This window comes from Ochotona princeps, chromosome 14, assembly GCF_030435755.1.
Source record: "Ochotona princeps isolate mOchPri1 chromosome 14, mOchPri1.hap1, whole genome shotgun sequence".
NCBI lineage: Eukaryota > Metazoa > Chordata > Mammalia > Lagomorpha > Ochotonidae > Ochotona > Ochotona princeps.
This window is the reverse complement of record NC_080845.1, coordinates 29,164,325-29,191,483: the sequence shown is the minus strand read 5'-3', so window position 1 is coordinate 29,191,483 and position 27,159 is coordinate 29,164,325. Positions and strand designations below refer to the sequence as shown.

Genomic DNA, 27,159 nt, shown 5'->3' with positions numbered 1-27,159 from the left:
GAGAGGTCTCGTGTGAGTTTAATTGGCATTCCTCAGTATGTAATTGTTTTGTTTTATTTTTCACGTGCACATTTAAGAAAACATTTATGTTTGATTGAAGAGAGCTTGATTATCATGTGTCATTGTGAAGATTGCTTTTGGTCAACCCTGTTGAGAGTCCTGTGCCCCTCCTGGATGTTGTTTCCCAATTCTTTCTCTACATTAGGGAAATTTTCCGTTATTATTTCATTAAATACATTTTTAAATCCAGCTTCTCTTTCTGCACCTTCTGTAACTCCCATAACTCTTATATTTGGCCTTTTAATAGTGTGTTTCATTTCTTGACTACTTTTTTTTTAGCTTGACTCAGTTCTGCTTGCAGCTTCTCCCCCCCCCCCCCAATTCTGAGATTCTTTCTTCTGCTTCATTCATTCTATTTTGGAGACTCTCCATTGTACTTTTAATTTGTTCCACTGTATTCTTCATTTCTGATATATCAGCTTTCATTTGATTCATTTCTAGTGTGACATATTCCTATACATTCCTTGAATTAAATTCCTTGAATTCCTGTACTACGTGTTTCTCACTGTTGATAAGAAGCTTTTAACAAGTGTTTTTGAATTCTGTATCCCCCATTTTCTCAATGTCTTCCTCAGTGAACTCTGAGGTTTGCAAAAGGCCTTTGCTCCTTTGCAGGGGAGTCTTCAGTCATAGTCCTTGTGTCTGTGTCTCTTCTTTTGCACTTGGTCATTGTACTTCTGGTTATCAGATTCTTCTTGGGACAGATTTCTAAGCTGTATCACCCACATGTCTACAATTCAATTTTACTTATTGTGGTTGGTATATGACTCTTTGTTTTTATCACTTGTGCCACTCCCTCCTGCGATTTCCAGGTCTGTGTTCTTATGTTATGCTTCTACCATTATCTGTAGCCCCAGCTCCTGGCTTACCACTCTGCCTGCTGGGATACCATGCTGAGGCTGTACCGTTGCCTCTACAACCTTGCTTCCACTTCTGGTTCAAGCAATTCCCAGGTTTAGGGATACACCAGGAGTCCTATTTTGCTAGGTTGTTGGTGGTGTTGCTCTTGCCAGAACCTGTTGGCCATTAGGTCTGAGGGCCACACGGACCTATTTTGACCCGTACAATGCTGAAGTTGGTATTGTCCCTGTGGTACCAGTGCAATGCAATGAACTCAGTGAGTTTACTCCCAGCTCAGTGTATGTGCAGCTCACTATTGTCCCTGCAGTCTTAAAGCTTTTGCCACACTATACAAAATGGCACATGATGTGCCACTACTAGAGTTCTTGATCTGCTGGCCATCAAGTCTAAGGGCTACCTGGACCTATCTTGGGTAGAACCTGTAGGATGCCACATTGTTGCAGTTCACTGAGCCAGAAATTAGTACACTCCCAGCACAGTCCTGTCCCATAGTCTTTGTCTCCCTACACAAAATGTCACCCAATTTGGCTATAGGGGTCAGACTGGGCTGTGAAATTCACCTTGTTCCTGAACCACCCATCTGGGGCTACCATTCTGTCTCTACTCCTGGTCAAGTCAAACAGACCAGCGAGATGAGCAGTTCTTTGTCTGAGTTCACCACCTGAGCTCCTGCAGAATGCCTCTTCCCACATTGTTGCTGGTGGAGTTCCGGCTGCTGCTGGTGCAGTGCAGATCGCCACTCACTGATTGCCACTTGTGTATTGGTCACAGCAGCACCACACCTGTGGTGCTTTCCTGTGTCTGTCAGTCTCCAGGAGCCCCTCTGCTGTCGTTCTGTCCTCTCCTGTTTCCTGGAATGTGCCCTCTCCGCTTCACAGTGGCTAATGTTTCTCTTTCTGTGTAAATGTGTCCTTACCCTGCCATCTTGATTGTCCTGTGACTATTTTCTATATGTTGTTATCTGTATGTTATCTTTGCCTCCCATACTGTTTGCTTTGTTGTGGTTTTTTGGTGAGCATTTATATATCATTCTACCATTTTATTTCTTATCAAATATACCTCCTTTTTTAGAGTGTGGTTTTGCCCTAGAGTTTGGAACATTCATTCAAAATGGATCAAAGTCCTTATAATAACAATGATTCTTCTGATCCAACTCCTTCCTGTCCTTGTACCACAGTCATTTATTTCACTTAGAGGTAACTGTACATAAATACATTGCTGCTGTCATTATTTTAAAAATTTTAAAGACTTATTGAAAAGGCAGAGTTACAGAGAAATAAGGAGAGAGAGAGAAATCTTCCATCTGCTGGTTCACTCCCCAAATGACTGAAATGGCCAAATCTGGGCCAGCAGAAGCCAGGGATCCAGGAGTTTCTTTCAGGTCTCCCACACAGGTACAGGGTACCAAGGATTAGGGCAGCCTCTGCTGATTTCCCAGGCCATAAAGAAGTTGGATCTGAAGTGGAGCTGCCAGGACTTGAATTGGTGCCCATATGGGATGCTGCCATCGCAGACAGAGGCATGTGATGCTAAGCCACTGTGCCAACCCCTTGAACAAACAAATAGATCTATGATATCTATTAAGAATAAGAGAAATGAAAGTGTTTAATATTACCTTTGTTTTTCTCATTCTCTGATGGTCTTCCTTTGTCTGTGTAGACCCCCTGTATTATCACTCCCAAGGCAGAAGTGCTGGCACCATGTTGTTCTTGCCTGAGAATCCATTTTGTTTTCCACTTTGGACAGGTGGTTGCACAGAGGGCAGAATGCCAGTTGATGGCATTCCTCTCCACGTTTCACTCCTTCTTTCCCACATGCTGGAGGTCGTGTTTACTTCTATTCCCTGTAGGCAGGTGGGTGCCTCTCCTCCTCTGGCTGCTTTCAGGATGTCTCTCTCTTTGCCTTTCCAGAGTTTGGGTGTGATATGCCTATATGTATTGAGAAGCATTTGTTCCCCAGTTGATGCTCTCAGAGCTTCCTGGATTGGTGGTTTGTGTTTGACATTAGGAGTGGCAGTCGCCTCTGCTTCAGATATTATTGCTGTCTGTTCTCTCCTTCTGATATCCCATTACAAGTGTGTTACAACTTTCCCAGTTGGTCCACAACTCTTGGATGTTTCTGTTGTGATTTTGCCCCTCGGCTCTTTAGTTCAGGCAGCTCGTGCTGTCACATCCTAGAGCTCCAAGATCTTGACTCCACCAGATACAGTCATTAATGAACACATCAAGACATTTTCCCCCCTGTTGGTAAGGTTTTTGATCTCTGGCATTTCTTTTTGGTTCTTTCTTGGAATTTTCATCTTTCTGTTTGTATTAGCCATCTGTTCTTGTATTTTGTCTATTTTCCCCTTTAAAGCTCTTGGCATAGTACTCATAGTTGCTTCAAATTCCTGCTCTGATAATTCCTACATTCCTGCCATAACTGACTCTGATTCTGGTGCTTGTTCAGTCTCTTTAAACTGTGTATGCATTCTTTGGCTGGTTTATTTTTGGTCTTTGCTTTCAAGTATCACTTAGAGTTTTGTTGTCGTTGTTGGAAGGTTGGATCTGATATCCTAGGAACTCTGATACGTGGACCCTTCAGTAAGCACAGGGCAAGGTGCATGGGTATGCCTTGGGGTCAGTGCAGGCTGTCCGTAGCCCCATAGGAAGATCTCTGTCTCTGGTGAGCCTGTGCCCCCTCACCTGTACTTGGTTTTTCCCCTCAGAAAGGACAGGATGACTAGAAGGGAGTGGGATTGGCCATTTCCCTTCACCAAGGTAGATTAATTGTGCTAAAGCTCCGGCCAGTTGGGCTCTGATAAGATAGTATCTCCTAAAGGCAGGGCTTATGGAGAACAGGAGCTCAGCTGCACTGCAGAGTTGACTTTCCCTCTCCTCCAGCTGGAGGCATGAACAGACTCTGCCATTCACTCTGGGGGCCTGGAGCCACATCCACAGAGGCAAAACTCTTAGGTAGTATGCATGTATGGGGGAGAATGTTGAATGGAGCTTTGAACTCTGACTTGTCCCTGTGTGCCTTCAGCCGCTTGTCAGTTTCTGCTCTGGTCTCCCGCACCATTGCTGGTTCTCACACTGGTTTCTGCTTGCTGGCTTCTGCTTGAGTGAGTTAGGACGCACTGATTCTGTCCGTCTGTCTCTCCAGTTTGGATCACCCTGATACCTCACTTCTCTGATGGATCTGAGACAAGTTGCTGGGTTCTCACTTATGCAGTGTTTCACCTGCTGTCAGGATAGAGTGGCAGCTTCTCAGCTCCCAACCTGATAGATGAGAAACCGGAAGCTGTACAGCTACTTGATGACACTGACTCCTTTGCATGCTAGGAGGTTTAGGGACGTTTCTCTAACTGCAGATTGGGAAACAGCAGGCAAGAGAGGTGAGTGTTCTACCTGAGGTCCCAAAGCTGCATGCCCAGTACTGGGCCTCCTCGCTTATCATCTGCTTCTTTCTCAGAGTGGGAAGCGTGGTTTGAAATCAGGAGGCTTGGATTCCCAGTCAATCAACTTCTTAATGCACTCCTAATTACTTATAAAAAGCAGGTCAATCCACAGCCTGCTTATGCCTCCAAACTAGTATGTGAGTCAGGTGAAAGTAAATATGAGATCACCATGTATCTAAACACACAAGACAGGTGCACATATGTGTTTTGTGTGCTCGTGTCTGGAACATAGTGTTGACATAGGGTTCTTCCTATGACCTAGGTTCTTTTCTGGACTCATCTCTGCCAAGGCTTTTTTTTTTTTTTGTACTTTCTTATAAGTTTGTTTGTTTTAAAAGCAAAAGCCCTCTTTGTGCATCGGATTACTAATTTTGAAGGGAGGACCCCCTTTTTAAGTTAACAGATGCGCTGGGCTTCCCAATAGTGTATGTGGTGGAGAGTCCATCTCTCTTGCTCCAGGGTGAGCATCTGCTCCACAGAGAGGTGATGCGAGCTGACGTTTCCTGGTAGTCAGCTGTTGTGACATGGCCTTTGGAGTTGTCACCTTGCTAGGTATGGTTCACAACCAGCCAGACCCACTGAAACATTTGAGGGTCTCCCTAGACCCTGAGAACTCCCTGGAGCCTCAAAGGAGCCTATCACCATGGGGGTGTCCTGGGTGGTGAAACACATGCCCTTAGGATTCTCCAAAAACCTCAGGCTGACCCTCACCACCAAGGTGGAGGTTCTAGGTGCTGACTTGCCAGGGCTTCCAGGGAACTATTGCTGCATACCTCTGACCTTGACCTTAGTCTTGCACATCTGCCCAGCAGGACTTCAGGTTCCTGCGCCATCTAGGAAGGCAGCCACTCCTCTCAGGACGCTCAAGAGGAGAGTTAGCTTTCTCCTTAACCATCATTACTCAGAAACTGTCAGGGCTGCTGGAGACAAAAGGAGAAATCCTTGGTAATCAAAGAAATCAGTCCATTCTCTGGAGAGAGAGCAAGTCTTCTAAAACTCCCAGACCTTCATTCCTTTGAAGGGCTTAATTTATAATTTGTCAAACCTAGTGTATGTGGCCTTGATTTATATTAGTTTAATGGTATTTCTTAAAAGCATTTTTTCTTTCCTCAGTTTTAAGATCTAAGAATTCTCTTAACTTGTTCTCAAGTTCAAAGTTCATAGATATTCAGAGGTGCATGGGTCTCAACATTCATTTCATTGAAGCAGTTTCTTTTAGTAGAGGTCAGCTGAGGACATGCGTGGTCACCTGACTTGCCTGAGCACACTCTGTAGCCAGTTAGAGGAAGAGCTGGGGCCAGCAGCTCAGTCTCCTGACTTGGAGCCTAGCGATTTTTCCATGATGCTGTGTGTATGATTTTTGAAAAATTATACTGAAAATAAATCATGCAATTTTTTCCTCTTTTACTATATTTGATTTATCAAATAAAAACAAATCTGTAATGAACAGACTGCCATTAAATATCATTGATATAATTTTCCCTGGTTAAGGGATTGGTTTCAATATGATTTCTGCATGAGAAATTCACATTAGTCATTCTAACCTCACTTGATAACAGAACATTCCATCTTCAATGAAACAAGTGTCTCTAGGCCAAGGTTTACAGATGCGACTCCATTCAGGCTAGAAAAACTGCTGAATGGTCGTTAAGATTGCTGGGCAGCTGGTTGTCAGTTTAGGCCCGTCTCATCTGGAATGCATAAGCCACTTTGGGACTGACTAAATAGTGCCGCACTCTAACCACTCCATGCAGGCCCCGCTGGCACCTCATTGCCTCCTCTGCACCCCTTGTCTCCCGCAGGAGTGAAGTGCAGCCAGTGGTCCGAGGAGGCTTCCATGGTGTTCCGGAATCATGTGGAGAAGAAACCTCTGGTGGCCTTGGTGCAGACGGTCATTGAACACACTCACCCTTGGGACCGGAAAGTGGTGGTTTATTTGGTGGACACATCGCTGCCAGACACTGACATCTGGATTCATGATTTTATGTCAGAGTATCTGGTAGAGCTTGCAAAAGTTAATTAATCACTGCTTCCGAGACCTTGACAACTAATTCAGATTTTTTTTTTTAGCAATAACAAAATGTAGTAGGCTTTAAAAAAAAAATCTTATTTCTGCTACATGGCTCTGACTGCTGTGGGAGATTGCAAAAAAAAAAATATGCTATGTTTGATGAAAGATATTTAACAAGTTTTGTTTTAACAGTTGGCTTTTCAAAGAAAATTGCACTTGAATTATTACTATAATATTAGAATAAAATGTTTATCATATAAAGAACTGTGTCCCTTGTAATGTCTAAGGCTTTGTGACTGGGAGAAGAAAGTTTCCTTTCCTGCCAAGGTTGTCTGCCCCCTGATACCAGGTTCTCCTCCCATTCCCTGGTTCATATCACAACAGGACTCTGTCCTGACCACATGGGAGCCCCAGACAAAGGCACCCCTCGAGGCTTGTAGGAGGAACAGCCAAGCTGAAGCCCTCGCTGCAAATCTCAAGTGATTTCTTACACTCAGAGAGCCCAGACTTGAGACTCTAGCCTTCTGCAAACCCCTGCCCACCTCATAACCATGGCCCCCGACTCCAATCACCCTGGATCCCTCCATGTCCATCCAGGACTGCTGACCCTCCAGTGTTAAGACTTGACTCCCCTCCCAACCTTGCTTATTAATCCCCTCCCCTTGGCCTGCAACTCCTTCCCCTGCCCCCGAGCATTTTTGCTTGCCAGTACAGCACTGATCCACTGGGCCAACCATAAAGTTTCTGGGGGACGGGGCTGGGGCAGCCTCGCCTGCCATTCCTGTCTCAGTATGCCTTGTAGACAGGCTATCACTAGTGCACCAATCATCCCAATGAGAGCTTGAGCCCCTCAAGAGCAGGATGGGTCTTAGCCACGCTGCCATCTCAGAAGGTCCTGGTGCATGTTTGAGGACTGGTTCTGGTGGGAGAGATGAGGCGAGTCTTGGTGTGTAACAGCTGACAATTCCCAGACTGTCAAAATTCCCACTGATCCTGATTTCCTGCAAGTGGGACATCATTGACAGTGCACCTGAGGAGAGAAGTGGCTGAGTGGCTTGTGAAGACACCTGACAGACTCCAGCACCTTGCTGTCCATGGCAGCCCTGACTTGCTCCATGTCATCCCACACAGGTCAGGCTCACGTGTGATTGCTATGTGGTGGGCAGATTGGCAGACGGACAAGTTATGTAGGCTTCAGCAGTGGCCCAAAGATAGGGTGGGAGGGAAGTTGGGACTAGGAGTGCAACAACAGAAATTAAGCTGAAATACTGAAGGTGTTTTTGAAGTTTTTAGTTATAGCTCTTAGAACTGACAGCTTAGATATGGAAGAGGGGCAAGAGCTGAGCCTCTTCTGAAGGTTCACTGAGGCTGTGACAATGATTCTATTCAGCTTGGAAGCTTAGAAGCTTGACTTTGAGGGGCCAGTGTGGTGGTGCAGCAAGGTAAGCCACCTCTGGGGATGCTGGCATCCCATATTTGATTGTGGGTTCAAGTCCCCACTGCTCTGCTTCCCATACAGCTCCGTTTCCCATACAGCTCCATGCTAATGTGTCTGGGAAGACAGCAAGAGACATGGCCAAGTACATGGAACCTTGCTGCCCACATGGGACACTCAAGAGTTCTAGATCCTGGCTTCATCCTGAGCTACTGCCTACCATTGCAGCCAGTTAAAAAGTGAATAAGTGAATGGAAAATTTCCGTCTTTATCACTCTGCCTTTCAAATAGCTAAAGCTTATTTTTAAGATTCTGAGCATAGTGTAGACCAACTAGATGGCCATATGATGAAATGCATAAACTATTGGAAATAAGGAGTGAACCTTGGGGGGAGGGAAACAGACTGAGCTAAAAGTTCTTAAAATCATTTGTATTTGAGAAAACCTAGGAAAAATAAGAACAGAAAGATGAAAAGTGTGTTTTCAGCTGTTCAGGTTAAACACTAAAATTATAGATTTTTTTAAGATTCAATATTTGCCACTAAATCAAAATACCTACATCGGTGAATAATCACTTGAGATAGTGTAAAACTTGCATGACACAAACATGTTTAAGTTAAATAGAACTACAGATGTTTTTATAATGCCTTATTTCTTTAACACAAACGCACATAAACCCTCAAACTGTCTATTATTAAGGAAGAAACTTTCTATGTCACTATCTTGAAAATAAAGCAAATGTAGTTATTGATCTAACTATAGCACTAATCTGACATTGGGACAGTCTGTTAGACAAGTGAATGAAGCACACCTCTACTTCATACCATCTTTGAAACTCAATTTCATGAGAACTGGAAACCCAAAGATGAGAGGGTGAGGTAGGAAGAAACTCCAGGGAAATACCTTTGAACCGAAGAGCTCCATCTGGGTCTCCCTTGTGGGTCCTGGGACCCAAGCACAGGGGCCATCAGCCTCTGCTTTCCCAGGGGCATTAGCAGGAAGCTGGATCAGAAGCAGAGCAAGATGAGGGCCAGGTTGGCTTCTGGGCGGCTGGCCCTGCTTCCAGGACCAGTGGTGGTGGCACAGGTGCTGATGTTTAAAGTTGGTGACGCTCATGTTCCTGTTGTGTGCACTTTCGGGCTGCTTCGCCCCCTCCATCAGAATGCTTTAAAAATCATCCGCAATAAGGAAATCCTGGTTCCATTTTAAAACGAGTGGCAGGCACACCTGAGAACATTCTCTTACAGCTGTGAGTTATAAGAATACATTTTCACAAAAATCGAGACTCATTAGTACACTACGGTTAAATAACTGACTTAGGACCTACATCACCCCAAACCTGCTAACAATCCTAAATGAGCCGTTTCCCGTTTCCCTACGTCCGCACACATTCCACTGTCTGAGCCCTTTGTTCATTAAAGCACTTGGGATTCGGTGGGGTTTAAGTGGTTTGTTCTGGGGAACACGGTAACCTTTCACAACAGGTGCAGCGACTCTTGGGACGTTCCGTTCTCCTCTCGATGCAATGCAGCCAGCACGCATCCAAGCCCGTGTTTGCCCGGAGGATGCTGGTCAGCGCTTATCTGCTGGACCCTGGAGCTACGAAGGCTGTGTCCACTCACGGAGGAGATGGCGCGGCAGCCGCTGGCTGGCTCAGCTACCTTCACCGAAGAGGACTCTCGAGATTGAAATTCGAGATCCGACAGGAACCAAACCCTGTCCACCTGTTTGCTAGATAACTCCACCATCGCGGAAATTCTTCCCGGTTCAGGTGGGGAAGCTGACGCCCAGCCCGGGTGTGACCCACACTCATTCCGCCTTCGAGCCAGGGGCATTAGCTTTCCGGCGTCACATTCGGGCAGCAGGGGTCACTCCCGGGGCAGGGACTGTGCAGGGCACCGGCACCCCCGAATGGGAGCCGAGAGAGGGAGGGCGCGGGCGGCGGCGGGGCGGGGCGCGGTGATAGCGCCGAGCGGGGCCCGCCCCTGGCTCCCACCCCCAGAGCCCACAGTGCCCGCCCAACGCGGCCGCCCGGGAGCTCCTCCAGCCCCGCGCTGCGCTTGCCCCGCAGCCGCCGCCCGCGCCCGCACCGGCCCTGCCGCCCTGCGCCCCGGTAAGTCCCCCACCCTGCAGGGGTCCCCCTTGGCTTTCGCGGGGCTCCACGTCCCCCTGCCGGGCCCCAGCCATATCTGGGCAAAATATTCAGCTGTCGCCGCCGCCGCCAAGAGGGACTGAGCGCGGCTCTCTCTATAAATAGCTGCCGCCTCGGGTTGCCTCCGGGGGCTAGGTGCTTCGGTCTTGGGGTCCGGAGCCTGGCGACCGGGTTCCTGGCGATGTAGTCCGTGCCGCCACGCGATCCGGCCTCCGCCTGAAGCGTCCACGTTCTGGACTTCCGCGCCGCAACTACTAGGGCGAAAAAGGTCCTGCGGGCTCTGTAAACGCAGCGCCTAGGGCTGGGATACCCTGTTAACCCCAGCGCCCTGGCTCTCGCTCTACGCTCCACTGGGCGCAGGTGGCGCCCGGGCGCACACGGGGCGCGGTCTCTTAGCGGACTGAGGAGAGACCGGGGTGGGAAGGGGGCGTGAATGCTGGCGTGGACCGGGTTCTCACGGCTCCCGTGGCGACAGGAAAAGTTTCTCAAAGTGGCGAGATTTGCAAGGCATCGTGGTGCAGGAGTTGCGCGGCCGGGGGAGCGGGAAAGAGGAACCAATTGGCAGCAGGACCTTGGCAAACCGCCTCCCTTCTCTGGTCTGGGGTCCCCCATTTGTCGGAGCTGGGAAGTGGGACAGTTAGGAGGGTGGTAAGACGCGCCCCCTGACAGCCTGCGCTCTCGCCAGCTGTTCTCTGGCTCCTAGCTTTGGAAAGTGGGAGCTGAGACACACACTGTGTGGTAAATCTGCTTTCCCTATCCCGGATTCTGACTTGTCCCGGGGCCAGCTGGGGCCCTCAAAATAGCCTGGGCCATGCAACCCTAGAAAGTGCACCCCTGGAGTGCTTAGGGCAAGCTCCACTGGTACCTGTCATCGCCGTGGTCGGCAGCATATGACCTTCCGTTTTCCACCCAGCGACCAGTGAAGGTAGTTATGGAGCCTCTGAAAGTGACCATCGTCCACTGCCATGCCAGCCGGCCCCTGGCCTCAGTTTCTTCATCTGTACAGGGCTCCCTGGGATGCATCTGAACCCCTACGCTTGCGATGCCCTCCTTCTCCCACCCCTAGCACCCGCCAAAGCAGGCAGACCTGCTTCAACGCTGACCTGGCTAGGTTCTTGTGAATTCTAATCACACCCCAAATGCTGAGCCCAGGCGCTGGACCCTCAGCAAGGTCGCCCTGAGGGTCCATCTCTCTGCTCCATGTGACAGCCAATCCAGGAGAGCAGAGCCCCCTGTTCAAGGTCACAGGCAGTTAGTCGGGTTAGCAGGGCTGAGCTGCCACCAGCTTTTGCCTACTCCTTCCTGACGCTCCCTCCCCACCCACCCCAAGACCCGGCAGGGGGCTCTCAGCACCCTGCCTGTGCCCGCTCTCCTGAGCACCAGAACTGACCCTTACTCAGACAACGGAGCCCCTGTCCTGAAGCTTGGTTCTTTTCTGTTCTTGACTTTCTGCCAATGTAGTTTCTCTAAGGCTGCCTGAAAGCTTGACAGATAAAAAGGGTGAAGTGAAGTGAAGTGGGACAGGACAGTGTGAGCCCCCATCGTGGGAGTCGCTGGGGTTGGGGTGCACGCTCCTCAGGACACACACTTCACACGGTGGCTAGTAGCCCTGGAGCTGCTCAGGGGCCTCAGAGGAAAGCCAGTGTCCTCTAAAAATAGCTGTGCCCCACCTTATCAGGGCCTCACACCTTCTCCCTGCAGCCGCCTGGATAGAAAGTAGTGGGAGTGGGTGGTGCCAGCTCTGTGCAGTGGCTCTAGGGACACAGCTCCCACTCTGAGTTTGCGGGGGGCGGGCGGGGGGAGAACAAGATGAGCTCTGGAGGCCCCAGAATGAAAGGGTGCCTGGTCTTCTCCTGTGGATGATGTCCCAGGGTCAGGACAAAACTCAGGGCCCTCCCAGGAAGAGGAATCAGAGCAGGGCTGGGAGAAAGGGATGAGCAGGGAGCCCAGGCACTTGTGGGGTGGGGATGGGGGTGGGTTAGGAAAGACCATCAGAATCAACCAGGGGCATGGGTGACTCGGGCTAGGATACTGCAGAAAGGTGCCAAGCTGGGACCTGTCAGAAGCCCAGCCTGTCGATCTGAGCTTCGGTTTTCTTCTCTGCACAATAGGGCTACCAAGTACCAGTTTCGTACTAGCTGCTGGGGTGGGAGGAGGGTGTGTTGCATTGAAATGGCAGAAAAGGAAAGCTTCCAGGACCGGAGTCTAGACTGCTATTAGTGGTGAGGAAGACCAGAAGGAGACAGAACTTGCAACTCTGCAACAACTCTGACGAGAAAGGCATGGACAGGAAGGGTCGGCAGCTAGGGGCTGGCATAGAGGGGGGCAGGTGCTTCTGGGATGGACGAGCCAGAGGAAAAAGCAAAAAAAGTTCAAGAGAACCTGAGGGCTGTGCCCATGGCCAGGCTGTGCAAGGACATAGTTGGGAGGATCCTCCATCCTTAACCCCAGCCCTGCCCCTTTCCCTGCAGCCCCCAGGCTAAGCAAAAATAAAAAAGGAAGATTAAAACTTTGTAGGTCCTTGCTCAGACCTCTGGCACACTTGTGGGTTTGCAAACTGGAGTGGCGATGGGCCATGCAGGGTGGTTCGACCCTGCCAACCTTGGCTTGATTGTATCTGAGATGACGTTATCTGTCGATGATGCCTGCCGAGCCCAGTCATGGTGGCCTTTTCCCGTCAGTGTTGTGATGTTTTTTTAGTCTTGCTAATGGACTGGCACTGCTGCCAGCCTTTCTAAAGCAGCTAATTCACTTAAAACCAGAGCCCCAAACAGATCAATTATTGGGCTGCTGGAAGCTATCACCCATTGAAAGTCACAGCCTCAATCTTAAGGCCAGACATGAATCAGAGAGCCCAGTCCTGGGGCTACTTCCTCTCTCTTGTTTTGTTAATTACAATAGATCCTGACTTTGTGCTCTTCATGATCATAATTAGCTCATTGGAGTCAACCTGGGACACATTCTAGAAGGTTCTGGGAGATATTCTGGGTATTGGGAGGTATCAGGCTTGTGACTTCACCTGAAAAACAAAACCAAGCTCAAGCATTTCTTTTGTCTCTCCTTCTCTTGTATTCTTTTGTTTCCCACAGGCTGGTCAGTGCCCAGGCAGACAGGTGCCTCCCCAACCCCTGCCAGTCCCTATCACTCCTTCTTGGGGTCCCCAGCCCCCACTCACTCTGGGGCTCCCAGGGTTGCCATTTCCACAGATATGTCCGATGGCCAATGAGGCAGGGGCCCTGGTGTTTGTTCCGTGTATACAGGGAGTGAGATGCCAAACCTCCCTTAGGCTTCTTCATGGCCCCTCTGTGTCTTCTGCCCCTTCACTAAGTATAGGCGATGTTCTCTTTCTCCCCCATAATCTCGTTTGTTCCCCTTGGGATCCAGCGTAGACCCCTGTCCTCAGTGCTAAGCATTGTGACCTCCTGCCTGTTGGACAAATGCCATAGGACATCTCAAAGGCTCTTCCTCCCATGCTCCCAGCCTTGGTCACCCTCAGGACCCTCGGGATCAAGCCATCTTGATGCCATCCCACTCCTGGGGTCCTGGCATCACCTGCCTTAAGGTCTCTTACAGTGGCTTCTGTCCCCATTTTTCCCGCTGAGGACTATGTAGTGCCTGATTCCGAATGCCACATTCCCCCTGCCTATTCCCTGCCATTCCTTCTGCTCCAATGCTGTTCCTGTGCTCCTCCCAGCCAGAACTTGCTGTCTTCCTTCAGAGCAGAGCCCCCTGCAGCCCCATGCACCCTGACCCCAGAGTAGCCATAATTCTGAATGTGCTCATCTGCTGGTGTCTACGCATCTCTGGCCAGACTGAGGGACACGGGACAGGGTTTGCAGTTCCTTTAGTTCTGCTTCCCCAGCTGTCCATTTCCTAGCAGTGCTCAACACAAATCAAACACCGTAGGAGTTAGTGAATGGCGGACAGTAGCATGAATGAAAGAGTGAATGAGTAAAAAATAAGGAAATGCAAGTGTGTGCTAACCACGCTGTCATGCATCACCAACCACACCATCCACAGCGTGTTGTTCCATCTCACCGGACCAGGGGTGGCAGTGGCAAGTAGGGGGTCAAGGGGAGTGACCCTGTGAAGGAGGCACAGCAGGTGTTCTCACCCCCATCACCCCCTATATAGCAGGACAGTGAACCCCAACAGGCATTGCCCCAGGTTGTCCAGTGTGCATTCCAGAAAATGACAGTGTTCTCCAGAGCTTGATCACCTTGAGAATCGAGAGTTCTTGTGGGCCAGACTGGAGCCCCTCTAGCCTCAGTGTGCATTGGTGTCCCTGGGTATCTTTTTAAAAATGCAGATTCTGGTTGAGCAGGCACGGGATAGGGGCTGGAGGTTCTGAATGTTTAATAAGCTCCTGGCTTCCAACAAGCATGTTCACTAAAGAGCCTAAGAATTTCTAATAAGCCCCATGACAACAAAGACTTTGGCTCTGATCCAGCAGGTACCACTCCAGTGAGGGCCATCTGTCGCAGAGGTCCCACTGGCCCTTACCAGTGTCCCCCGACGTCTACGGCCGAATGCACTGACGTTAGCACATGTCTCCAAGCTCAGCATCTACAAGCATACACTGAACACCTGGCCAGGGCTTGCAGGGGAACCCGAGACCTCTAAGGTTGCAAGATAGCAAAGTCCCATGGGAGCATGGAAACCGAAGGCGGGTGAGAGGGGCACGTGAAGACAGACCAGGTCCATGGCAGCTTGGGAAGGTGTGAAAGCTCAGGCAGGTACAGCGATGCTTATGGCTTTTCTGATATTCAGCTTACATCATTAACATGATCTGACATGATTTCAATGTGTACATGTCACACAACTGGTAAGGATAGAAATGTTGTAGATGGAATGAAAGCTCTTTGAAGATCTGATGAGAGCTGTGGAGACTTGCTCTGAGAAAATGACTGCCTCCCAACCCACGGTGGTTGACTGTGGGCGTGGGCCTGCCTCAGAAGCCTGTATTCAAAGGCCCAGCTAAAGAGGGTAAGGAGAGAAAGTCACTCCAGCATCCTGGTGAAGAGAACTGTATTTGCATATTCAAGTCAGCTCCAGCCGACTGTATGGGGGGAGGGGTTGTCACACCCTGGTGCTTGTTGAATCCCAGGCTCACCAGCTGTAGCTCTTCTGGATGTTTGAACCAGCAGCTGGAAGATCTCTGTATCTCTGACTCTCTTTCTTGCTAATGAAATGAAAATAAACAATTGATCTCCAATCGGTTCTGGGATAAGTCGTGGTAGCTAAGGGGGAAAGGGAGCCAAGGTGAATGGGAGGAATGCCAGTCGTTCTGGACAGAAGACTATTTCCCTAGCCCTGGTCCTCAGTGTATTGTCATGATAGTACATTGGAAAAGACAGCCTAACATGATGGTTAAGACCATGGTGCCACCTGCAGTGCTAGCATCCCAGATGGGTGCCAGTTTGAGTTTCTGTTGCTCCATTTCTGATCCCACTCCCTGCTAATACATCTGGGAAAGCAAAAATGATGCAAGTCCTTGGGCCCCTGTAGGAGACCTGGATGAAACTCTTGGCTTCAGCTTGGCCCAACTCCAGTGGTTGAAGCCTTTTGGGATATGAATTTACAGATGTCATCTGTCCCTCTGCCCCTCCCTCAAACTCTACCTTTTTAAATATGTGAAATGAATTTTTTAAAAAGAAACATGGCCCTTGCAGAGCACCTGCCGGGTATAGACCGTGTGATTTCAGGTAGCTTGTTGCCCTTCTGTGCCTCAGTTCCCCACCAAGTAGGTGTATTGGGATTTCAGTTGCTCCATCTGTCAGGTATAATTTCCATAGGGATTAAATGAGTCTCTATATGTAAACTGTGCAGTGTCCAGGACATTGGTAGCACTACATAAGTGTAAGCAATTACAGTGTGGGGCAGGAACCCTGGAATGGCAACAACCTATCCCAGTTGCCAACCTGGATTCAGATCCATGCTCCACCACTTAACCCTGTGTCCTTGGCCAGTGTACTAGGCCACCCACTGTCTCCCAGCCCTGTCCACCTGAAACCTCAGGAGGTGACTTTTGAAAATAGGGTTCTCTATCGCTTCTCGGCCTTTTGGCTAAGATCAAGTGAAAATAGGGTTCTGACAGATGTGGTTAGCTAAGATGAGGAGCTAAGAGTAAGTTCTAAAGCCAGTAACTGGTACCCCAATAAGATAAACAGACACGCTCAGGACAAAAGCTGATGCAGCCAGTCTACAAGCCAGGAGCACTGGGCTGCCCATGGTCAGCAGGAGCTGCAAGAGAGCCATGCTTCTGGGCCTCATCAAGGATCTGGTGGGGCCAGCCCCTGGCTTTCAGATGTGCAGCACAAGTGGGGATAGAACATGCTGCTACCATGTGAAGCCCTCTAGTGTATGGAGACTTGTCATAGCCATTCTAGGAAGCTAGTGGAGGCGAGTTATGTCATGTTAGTATCACCCGTAAAACGGGGGTAATAACATTATGGACTTCACAGCTATAAGATATGTGTGAAATTTTCCATGCCAAGAGTTGAGAACTATGCTTGGATGCAGTGAGGGGTCAGGTTAGCCTCAATGAGAGCATCTAGATTGTTACATTTTATGCTTGTGCTCTAGGTCCCCAATGTCCTGCACATCAGCATGGCTCCTGTTTTTCTTCTGTTACCTATTAGAACCAGAGAGTGTGTGTGTGCTTCTTTGTCCAATTCAGTGAATAACCGAGTAAGGTAAATTCCCAGAAGAGGAGTTGCTGAGTCAAAGGGAGTGTGCACTTTGAAATATATGGCTTAGCTTGCCCCAAAGAGGCTAGCCCTTGTAGACTTGTTCTGTGCAAGAATGTTTGCCTTCCCCACCTCTTGTGACCACAGAGCCTCTTCACACTTCCTCACCTCTGACTGGTGGATGAGAATTAAAACAGCATTCCCAATTTGCTCTCCTGTAATGTGTTTCATTATCTACTCATGCATATGTCCATTCATCAATTGAGTTTTTGTATGAATTACCTATTTCTTTCCTCTTCCAATATCTTATTAAAGATATTAACAATTCTGATTGTCCTTTAACAATAGAGGAGTAGATTACAGTACGTCTAACATAAGAGAATATTACACAACCACAAACAGGAATGAGCTGTTACAGCTGCATGGATGAATGACAGATGAACATATTGAGTGAGTGAAGCAAGCCAAGCACAAGAATATGCACAGTGAATGCTTCCAGTATATGTTATTCAAATTTAGTCAAAGATAATGCCAGGTGTTCAAGGTCAGAATCATAGGTCTTTAGAGGGAGGTGACAGGTGGAAGGGAGGGGGTAAGAAGTGTGAGAATTGGAGTACACAGCTGTAGACAAGTGGGGATATTCAGCAAGTTGTCCATGAAGATGTGTACACTTGACTGCATACAACCTGTGCCAAATTTTGAAGGAAAGAGTGTGTACCCCTCACTCCCCACAGCTGAGCTCCAACACGAAGCCAAGCCAGACCCACATTGCCCATCATGCCTTTAGTGAAGTCAGCTGACCTCTCACCATGACTTGGGGTCTCACTCTGCTGTGTTGGTCGCAGGATCCCTGATGACTTGGGCTGTCTCATGGTCTGAGCAGGCTGGCCCCCAGCAAGGCCTCATCTGTGCATGGGGTAAATGGTCCAGCACACCCCTGTGCTTGAGACCACCAGTGGGATCTCCACATAAGCCTCACCTTCGAAACAGCCGTGAGCTCCCAAGTGCTGAGAAGAACTCTCTTAGAAATGTCTACCTTTCCACAAATTTCCTCCATGCACTGCACACTGCGGGTGCACAACGGATAATCACCCAGTGGCTTAACATGGCAGAAAATGAAATCCCAGGAAGTTCCTTCTGTCACTGCACAGTGGCCCCGGCATCTTATAGACCCCAAGCACTGGAGACTATGATGCCTGGAAACCACCAGGAAAGCAAAGGACCATCCTGGGGAGGTAGTGCTGAGTGTGGCCCTAGGGCCCTCAGGATGTGTCTCTCTGGAATAGCACTTGACCAGGCTATTCTCCCGTGCAGGTGCACAGAGCCCTGCACTCACAGGACCTCCCTGTTTGGTTAAGTGTCCTGGGAAAGACACTGGAACTGGCAGCAGGGCCAAGAAGCTCAGCTCACAGGAGGTCCTGCTTCCTGGGATGGTTCTTGGACTTCAGGTGCCCTGCAACTGGCAGCCCTAGGCCCTGCCCGTGTTCTCCCTCCCCACTTGTGCCCAACTACCAATAGGACTTCCTGTCCTCCCCACTCACAGCATGGTCGATTGGACTTTCTGCAGGGAAGCTTCCTGCCCTGACTCAGGTGCCTCATCTTGGCTCAGAGGTTGCAATGGCCTTGGCCCTGTCCCCTTATAGTGCCCGATCAGCTTGGACAGAGAATTCTGCAGGCAGGAGAAATGCCTGGCTGACTCTCTGGTTCCCAACCAGCAGAGGGTGGTGTCCGTCCTGCATCCTGCAATAGAAGAATGTTGGCAGCCAGTGAGCTGCTTGTGCATGCTTTAAGTCTCAGCATGTGCCTACCTGCACGGATCACATTCAATAAGAAACAACAAAACAAAACACTGTAACAGGAGTAGGGGTTGGGGCACAGTGGGCTAAGCCATCACGTGCAATACTTGCATCCTGTATCACAGTGTCTGTTGGAGTTTGAGCTGCTCAGCTTTGAATCCAGCTCCCTGCTAATGCACCTGGGAAGCAGTTGACGATGGCCCCAGTCTGGGGACTTGCCACCAGGATGGAGTTCTAGGTTCCAGGCTTCTCTCCCTCTCTTTCCATCTCTCTTGCTCTTGCTTGCTCTCTGCCACTCTGCCTTTCAAATAAATGAAGAAATCTTTTAAAACAAAAGCAAAAACACTGATAGATTGAGAGATCACGGAACAAAGGAAATGTTTGTGCTGTGGCAGTGTTGGTAATTTTTTCTCAGAACACCTCGTGGATTTTTTTTTTGCACTGAAGGCAGCACATGCCATAGTCATCTGCCTTCTGGGAGAACCCTCCCACAGGGCAGAATGAGATGCCTAGCCCAGATTCTGCAGGTGAAGGAGGTGGCACCATGTTTGGATGCTGGTGGCCTAGAGGGCTGGGTCTCCTAGCTCTGTCTCTCTCTCTTCCTGTGCCACCTCCTCTCCTGGCCTCTGTCTGGAGCCTGTCACAGGGACATAAGACAGCAGACATCAATGTTTGTAAGCTGCTAAGGTATCTATACATGGTAGTAGAGATTGAGAGGTGGAAGGTGATTAGTGATGTGATTATTGTTCCCATTTACATAATCCTGGTCTTGACCTTGAAAACCAAGCAAGTGGCTTGAAACTTGCATCACTCATTATCTACCATTAACTCCGTGCCCTGCCCACTCCTACCCACTGGTGGGCAGGTCGGCCGGGGATAGGATCCCATCATCCATCCTACTCCCAGGGGTCTGTGTCCTGACACCTGAGATAATGATGCCTCAGAGGCCAGGCAGACCTGGGCACTGAGAGGCAGAGATGGCAGATGGGATGGCTACCCTGACCTAGCCCAGGCCCCACCACTTCCGCTGGGGTGTCCTTGCCTGAGGCTGTGGGACAGCAAAAGCACAGGTCCTGGAGAGGAGGGCTGGGGAGCCTGGGCAGAGGCTGGGCCCAAGCACTCACTTAGATCTCAGAGAAGTGTGGCAGTGCGCGTAGAGGGATGAGGAGTTCCAAGCTGATGGGAGTGTACGGGCATGGCCCAGAGGACTGAGATGTTCAGATACTTTATGGCATGGGCAGAGGGGGAAGGCCTGAGCTGGGGCCAGAAGCCAGGGAGTCTGGAAGAGCAGCAGGGTTGTGATGGCCTCCAAGTCTCCATCTACAGAGCAGGCAGGTTTCTCCGTGTGTGGCTCCAGGGAGGAGCTGCCGCAGGCAGTTTTAAGTTGGAGAACAGCCTAAGGATTAATCTTTGTGAAAATCCTTTGGCACCTGACAGTGCACACAGGAAGGTAGGAGGCCAGGGACAGATCACGTGACTCTAAGAACATAGATTGTGGGGCCGATGCTATGGTGTAGCACATGAATTCTCTGCCTGCAGTGCTGGCATCCTATATGGGAGTCAATTCATGTCCTGGCTGCTCCACTTCCCATTCAGCTCCCTGCTTAGGGCCTGGGAAAGCAGCAGAGGATGGCTCAAGTCCTTGGGACCCTGCACCCATGTGGGACCCAGACCTGGAAGGAGCTTCTGGCTCCTGCCTTCAGATTGGCTCAGCTCCAGCTGGTGCAGCCATCTGGGGATTGAGCTAGTGGATAGAAGAATTCTCTGTGTGTTTCTCTTTCTCTCTGTAATTCTTCCTTTCAAATTAAATTTTAAAAAATATTGATCATAATAGCAAGTACCAGAAGAAGGGAGAGTGGGGACAAAGTTGTCCAAGACGGAGGCTTCCAGACATAGCCAGTGTCCTAGCCATCCCACTCATGTCAGGCATTTGTAAAAGGCTGATGAAAATGGCGTTAAAAGATAAGTATATTTTGATCCAAGACTTTTGATACCCACGCACTATTTTTTTCTTTCTTTCCTTCTTTCTTTTAGATTTGTTTTCTTTATTTGAAAGGCAGAACTAGAGACAGAAGGAGAGGTAGAGAATGTTCCATCTGCTGCTTTACTCCTCAGATGGCTACAATGGCCACAGTGGGACCAGACTAAAGCCAGGAGCACAAAGTTTCTTCTAGGTTTCCCACACAAATGCAGGGGCCCTTGGACTATCTTCTGCTGCTTTCCTGTGTGCATTAGCAGGGAATGGGATTGGAAGAAGAGCAGCCAGGCCTCAAACTGACAGCCATATGGAATGCAGATGAAGGCTTCACTTGCTATGCCACAGTGCCAGCCCCGTGCACTGTCTTCTTATAATGTATGTCATGGGCTTTTTGAAGACTCCTCCTGCAAGGTCCAGTCTTACAGATCATTGATCCACCAATCACAGAGACAGAACAGAGGACAACAGTGGCCTGGGCCTGCAGACCTTGCCAGGGGGTGGTGCCACAGGGCCTGAGCTCAGGGCCTGAGCTCAGGGCTGGGCCTATGAACTCCAAGTGGAAGTACCTCGAAGGCTTCTGGGTCTCAGGATGGGGCCTGAGATATCAGCTGAATATCATGGCCTCATGGCTGGTGACAGGGACCTGGGGAAGAAGACAAGGACCAACAGGGCAGGGCCTGGGAATACCAGGCGCAGCAGCATGTGCACAAGGATGCTTAGAGGACACTCTGGGCAGCAGAGGGCCCAGAGTTTGAGCAGAGACTCACTCAGACAGAAAGGGCAGCATGAAGGAAATGACCTTGTAAGGGCCATGGGAGAACAGGGCTCTTGTGGAAATCCACTGGCACCAGGGCCATCCAGGCCTGAGGGAGCAGGCAAGGCATTGTGGGGACACAAGGTCCCTTGTCTCTCTAAGGAAGCATCAGCTTTTCCTCCTGGGGGCCTCTGGCTCCCTGGCCACATCCCTTTAGTCAGCTTCAGCTCCCACATGTGTGGCTTGATCACCCAGTTTCCCCTGCCACTGCCCCATTCTCCCCTCATGTTCAATGCTGTGACAGGTGCAGATGTGTCCCCTCCTAAGAGATGCACCTGTAAATGTGACTTTTGGAAATGGGGTCTTCACCAACAAGCAAATTAAGTTGAGGTCACTGGGGAGTGGACCTGGGGTGCACCAGTGTTTACAATGCCTGCCTTTTACAGTAGAAGACCTGGGATGGACTCCTAGCCCTGGCTCCGACTCCAGCTTCCTGCTAATGCAGACTCTGCAAGACAGCAGTGTGACCCTAAGGAACTGGCTTGGTGCTACCCATTTGAGAGAGTTGGACTGTGCTCCTGGTTCTGGGCCAGACCTGCCCACTGTGGGAATTTAGGGGAGTGAACCAGCAGATGGGAGCTGTCTCTGTCTCTGCTACCCTAAATATATATGACAGAGAGAAAGAGGGAGAGGCTGGGAGAGAGGAAGAAAGAAAAAGGAAGGGAGATAAAATCATCAACAAAGCCTGAATCCAGTGGGACTCTGTCCTTACACAGGGGAAAATGTGAACCCAGACACATAACAGAGGGAAGACTGTGAGGACAGTGGGGTAGGGCCAGGGGCCCATCCACAAGCCAAGGTATCCCTGAGGTTGCCAAAGCCAGGAGAGAGAGCCTGTAGCAGATCCTTGTCTGGGGTCACAACTGGGACCAACCTTGCTGACACCTTGATTTTTAAATTTCTGGCTCCAAGAACAAAGAGGCAACACATTTCTGTTGTTGAAGCCATTTTGTTTATGGCTGTACCATCAGAGCAGCCCCCAGAATATAAGACAAATGAGAGAATAGATGCGGCTCATTTGTCCAAGTCCAGTTTTTCTGGTCTTGGACCATCTTACAGGTAGGTCAGTGAGCCAACAATCACTCTGCAACCCTTGCCAGGCAGCCACTTTATCCAATCGGCTAAGAGTAGAGGCATGTCACACGATAGAAAGCAGCTGTCTGAGGGATACCCTGAGATGGCAGGATGGAAGATAGCTCTCCAGGGAGGGGCAAAGAAGATTGCACCTGCTGGTGAGTGCCTGCAGCTGGAGGAAGAGAAACGCTGAGGGGATAAGGGCAGGTGGCATTGTCCTGGGTGTAGGATTTAATGACAAAAGATCAGGGCATCAAGTCCCTGGAGCTGAAGTGTCTTCCAAAAGGCAGGAACACATAGGCCAGGAGCTGGTGTTTGGAGGAGGGACTCGGCTTGCAAACCAACTTCAGCCCATCTTCAGGATGTTCCTTCTGGCAGGCATAAGAAGATGGTGTCCCTGGGAGATATGTATTTGAATTTGGAAACCCATCTGTCAATCAAGACAGTGCCACTTCAGTGTCTCCCCACTGACTCCCCTCAGACAGCTGCAGGAGGGCACTGGAGAGAAGCCATGGCACCTGCTTCAGGAGCAATGTAAAGGAACGATTTGTCCACAGGAAGCTCCCACTTCTCAGATCCCTCACCACTGAAGTTTTCCCAGGGCTTGGACTAAGCCCTTAGCCCATTCATTTTTACTGTCCAGGCTGCTGACCTTTGCTTCATAGCATGGCTTCCAGTATCTTTTTTCCTTATGTCACCAAGGCTGAACTGTGTGGTCAGTATCAAGTGGACACAGGACCAGGAAGACTTAGGTTGACACATTTATGTAGCTGCCCGCTCTCACTTGGGGAGTCTATAAACTGTTCTATTTCGGGAGGATCATGATTGGCAGACCCAGCATCCTCAGCACCTGCTTCCTGCTTGGCCTCCCTTCTCAGATCCCAGGCCATCCCCTATCTGCTCAGATGTTCCCATTTTGAAGCTGAGAAAACAGAGGAGCCTAGAAGAGAAGAAGCTGGCCCTGGGTTCCAAGGATGCTAGCTCAGAACTCAGTCATGCTCATTCTGTCCTGCTCAGCGGGAAGCTCTGGGCCAGGAACAGGACTGGGCCTTGGGGACACAAGGACAAATAAGATGCCAGCCCCTCCTGAGGAGGGAGATGAGCATGCAGATTCTAGTAGCAATAACAGCAACAGCAGCGCTTCACCCCACATGGGCCGGGCACCGCCCCCCCCCCCCCCCCCCGTCCTCTTCTGCTTCGTACCCTGCCTCCTCCCAACTCCACACTACAGCAAGTACTGCAACCCTTTCATCACACAATGAGGCCCAGTCCAGTGAGTTTTAATATATTTTTTTTGAGCTGCAGAATCTTTTCTTCAAGGGACCCCCAAATCAACACATCCAGTAAAAATCAGGGCAAACTGCCTTACTCAGCCTAATCCCTGCACAACCTGAAAAACACTTGTGTGATCCAAGTCTGCTTTCCCAGGCATATTAACAGGGAGCTGGCTTGAAAATGGTTCACTCCTCAAATGGTTGCAACATCTGGGACTAGGCCTGGCAGAAGTTCGTAGCCAGGAGCTTCTACCAGGCCTCCATGTGGCTGTGGGGGCCCAAAGATTTAGGCCATCCTCTGCTGCTTTCCTAGTAGCATTAGCAGGGAGCTGGATCAGAAATGAAGCAACCAGGTCTCAAATGGAATCCATAATGGATGCTGACATGGCAGTTGGCAGCTTTATCAGCTGCACCATAATGCCAGCCTGTGTAGCTTTGGGTTATGCAGCCCATCTAAGAGCTGTGAGTTCAAAGTCCTGAATATGAGCCAGTCCTGGAAGCCTTCATGTCCCTCATGAATGAGGGTCCCTGTTGGCCTGCGAATGGAGGTGATAGATTCCTCTCCAACTCCCAGCCTCACTTAAGAAAAACCAAATTAGGTTGTTCTCCAAGGGCCCCTCCCAGGAGGCTTTTTTTTCCCCTATACCCAAGGATTGTCAGCTCGTCCTGCTTCCATGGAAGTAAATAGAAATGAACCAAGGGGGACCCATTTATGGTCTGAACATTGCATTCTTGGGGTCTGGTCAAAGAAAGACGTCAGACCAAGCTGGGCTGGGAAAGGATGGTCCTGTGGTTTCTGTATTTGGGCAGCCAATCCTGGTCACCAAGCCAGCTGACACTTACTTGGTTTCTCCTACAGAGAGTTCACACGTGCAAACAGCCCTGAGACATGCGCTCTCTGTTCTGTAAGTGCAGGTTTTTTCTGTTAGTCTTGTGAGCTTCAGTGGCAGTTTGTTTTAAATTACTTGTTTTTCATGACAACAAAGCCCAGCTTTTTGACTCATTGCTTGTCTCTTTCTGATGTTCTGGAAATCCCCTCGGCTGTGTCACAGAGGGGCCCTGGGTTGTTTGCGTGGGGTCTAACACAGCCTGCTGGGAAGAAGGCAGTGCAGTACTGAGGTCGGTCCTCAGCTGCCACGTTCCAGGCCTCAGGAGTGAGGCCAGCAGTTGCTGGAAATCTTAGGCATCCCATGGCTTGTAGAACCTACCGCTCAGGTCTCTGCCTTCATCCTCTCAACTTGTCACACTGATTCTGGAACTAGGAAGGAAACCCTGAGCTGATGCCTCACCTGTCAGCCATCAGCTTCTATTGGAAACTCAGGTGGGCTGGAGGACAGGTAGGGACTGGTCCACATTGACAGAGATAATAACTCCTGCAGGGAGATAACATTTTGTAAGAGGAGATAAACATAAAATATCCTCCAGGAGCCCAGTGCGATAGCTCAATTGGCTAATCCTTCCTTTGCAAGCACCTGGATACCACATAGGTGCCAGTTTGTGTCCTGGATGCTTCATTTTCTATCCAGCTCCCTGCTTGTTGCCTAGGAAAGCAGCAGAGGATGGCCCAAAGCCTTGGGACCCTGCACCCACGTAGTAGACCTGGAAGAAGCTCCTTGCTCTTGGCTTTGGATCAGCTCTGCACCAGCCATTGCGACCATTTGGGGTGTGAACTAGCAGACAGATCTTTCTCTGTCTCTCCTTCTCTCTGTAAATCTGTCTTTCCAATGAAAATAAACAAATCTTTCAAATCTTTGTATATATTTATACACACACATATACATATATGTGTGTATATATAGATAGATATATTTATCCTCCAGTCAGTTTGATTGGAGCAGCAAAGGCAGGTAGGGGCCTGGAATCAGGCCCACTCTGGTGACAAACTTCCTGCTATGTGCTTGGCCCTGGGAGGGGTCCTGGGAAGAAGAGTGTGAAGCCTATACCTTACCAACAGACAGGCTGAGTGGGATCAGCACAAGTCCCAGACTCAGAACCAGGGCCCTAATGAGCTCTGTGTAGCCACAGGGTGTTAAGCTGGGCTGGTGATAAGATGATTTTAAATAAGCCAGAGAACAGACAGCATGAGGCCCCAGCTGTGCCTCTCAGGCCAAGTGAGAGACAGTGCAGTATGGTGGGGAGACCTCACAGGCTGATGTCAGGTGTCCCAAGTTAAGCCCTTGGCTATCCCTCAGTTTCTTCACTGGGGCATAGCAGGTACACGGGCCAAACCTAGGTGTTAGGTATCATCTACGAAAGGAAACGACCCTTCCGCAGCATGGCCTGGTAAGTGATTGGCATGGGCTCTGGCCCCTGGGGCAGACCCCTTTTCCCTTTGAACTAGCTCCCTCACAGATGCGGCAAAGGGTCCAGACTAGACAGTGAGTCTGTGATACAACAGGTAGCAAACAGGCTCAGAAAGCCAATAGGCCTTGAGTGCAGATGGCAGATCCTCCACTTCTTAGTAGTATGCCATGGGTGAGTCCTTTCACTTCTCTAAGCCCAATGACCTCACCTGTAAAATGGTGCTCATAGGAAACACTGCTTCACAGGTTCAGTTAGAAAATTCTTGTGAAGTGTCAACATTTGCTCATATGGCATAAATTATGCCATGCCATGCATTTTGTGCCAGTTGGATGAAACATTGTAGGTGGAGAGCCTACTATATAGACACTCAACTCACCAGTGATACTCACCCCCTGCCTTTAAAATGAGCATTAAGCAATATTTCCAGCATTCATTCCCATTAGGGCATGGGCCGAAGGGTGGAAGATCATACTGACAAGTGTTCAAACTGCTTGAAACCTCAGATACTTGTAAACCAATTATAATAACCCATTCCCTTGTCATTGATAACCCTGCCACTTACAGTTCACTCCATCATACACCTTCAGGCATGTGCTTGCTTGTGTAGGATAGACATGGCAGGGGTTTCTCTAATATTTCTCTGCCTCTGGTAGGTCACTGATCCACAGAGCCAATAGGACGAAGACAGGTTCTGCCGCGATGTCCTACAGACGAGAACTTGAGAAATACCGTGACCTGGATGAAGATGAGATCCTTGGAGCCCTAACAGAGGAGGAGCTCAGGACCCTGGAAAATGAGCTGGATGAGCTGGACCCTGATGTGAGTGGGCACCAGGGGTAGGGGCGGAGGGGTGGGGCACCGACACAGGTGCAGGGACAGCAGCCATTGCTTCCCCAGGGAATGGGCAGGTGTGCCCTTTTTGAAGCTTCTACTTTTTATTTTCTTTTCTAACAATGACAGGAAAGACAGAGACAGAGACAGAGATTTAAGCAAATGGGTTCACATGATAATAGGACCTGGTAAGTCCCAAGACATGCGGTCAGCAAGCTGGAGACTCGAGAAAGCCAAAAGTGTAGTTCTCATCTCGTCTGAAGATACAGGCTGAGGACCTAGGAGGAGCTGGGGTCTGAGTCAAGTCCAAAGGTCGAGAAGAATCAATGTCTCAGCACAGAGCAGTCAGATGGGGAACGTTGGTTCCAGCAGGTGGGAGGGATACTATGTTGTTCTGCTCAAGGCTTTCAGCAGATTGGATGGGGTCCACTGTCACCTGCTC

General features: G+C 49.6%; 2 protein-coding genes across 3 annotated transcripts in view; both read left to right on the top strand.

The window, feature by feature from the left end:
* TDRD7 (tudor domain containing 7) overlaps nt 1–6,635 on the top strand; it is a 68,686-nt gene extending 62,051 nt beyond the window's left edge. Inside the window, exon 18 of the mRNA XM_058672221.1 lies at nt 6,163–6,635. Coding sequence (XP_058528204.1) covers nt 6,163–6,383 — 221 coding nt within the window. The 3' untranslated portion in view covers nt 6,384–6,635. The remainder of the gene's footprint in view (nt 1–6,162) is intronic.
* A 3,174-nt stretch (nt 6,636–9,809) lies between these two features.
* TMOD1 (tropomodulin 1) overlaps nt 9,810–27,159 on the top strand; it is a 68,366-nt gene continuing 51,016 nt past the window's right edge. The window contains exons 1-2 of one of the 2 annotated variants that reach the window (XM_004580963.3): nt 9,810–9,918; nt 26,540–26,705. In XM_004580963.3, the coding sequence (XP_004581020.1) occupies nt 26,586–26,705 (120 nt within the window). In that variant the 5' untranslated portion in view covers nt 9,810–9,918; nt 26,540–26,585. Of the gene's footprint in view, nt 9,919–26,539; nt 26,706–27,159 lie in introns of those variants that run through there. The other variant, XM_058672552.1, reaches the window with a different exon arrangement.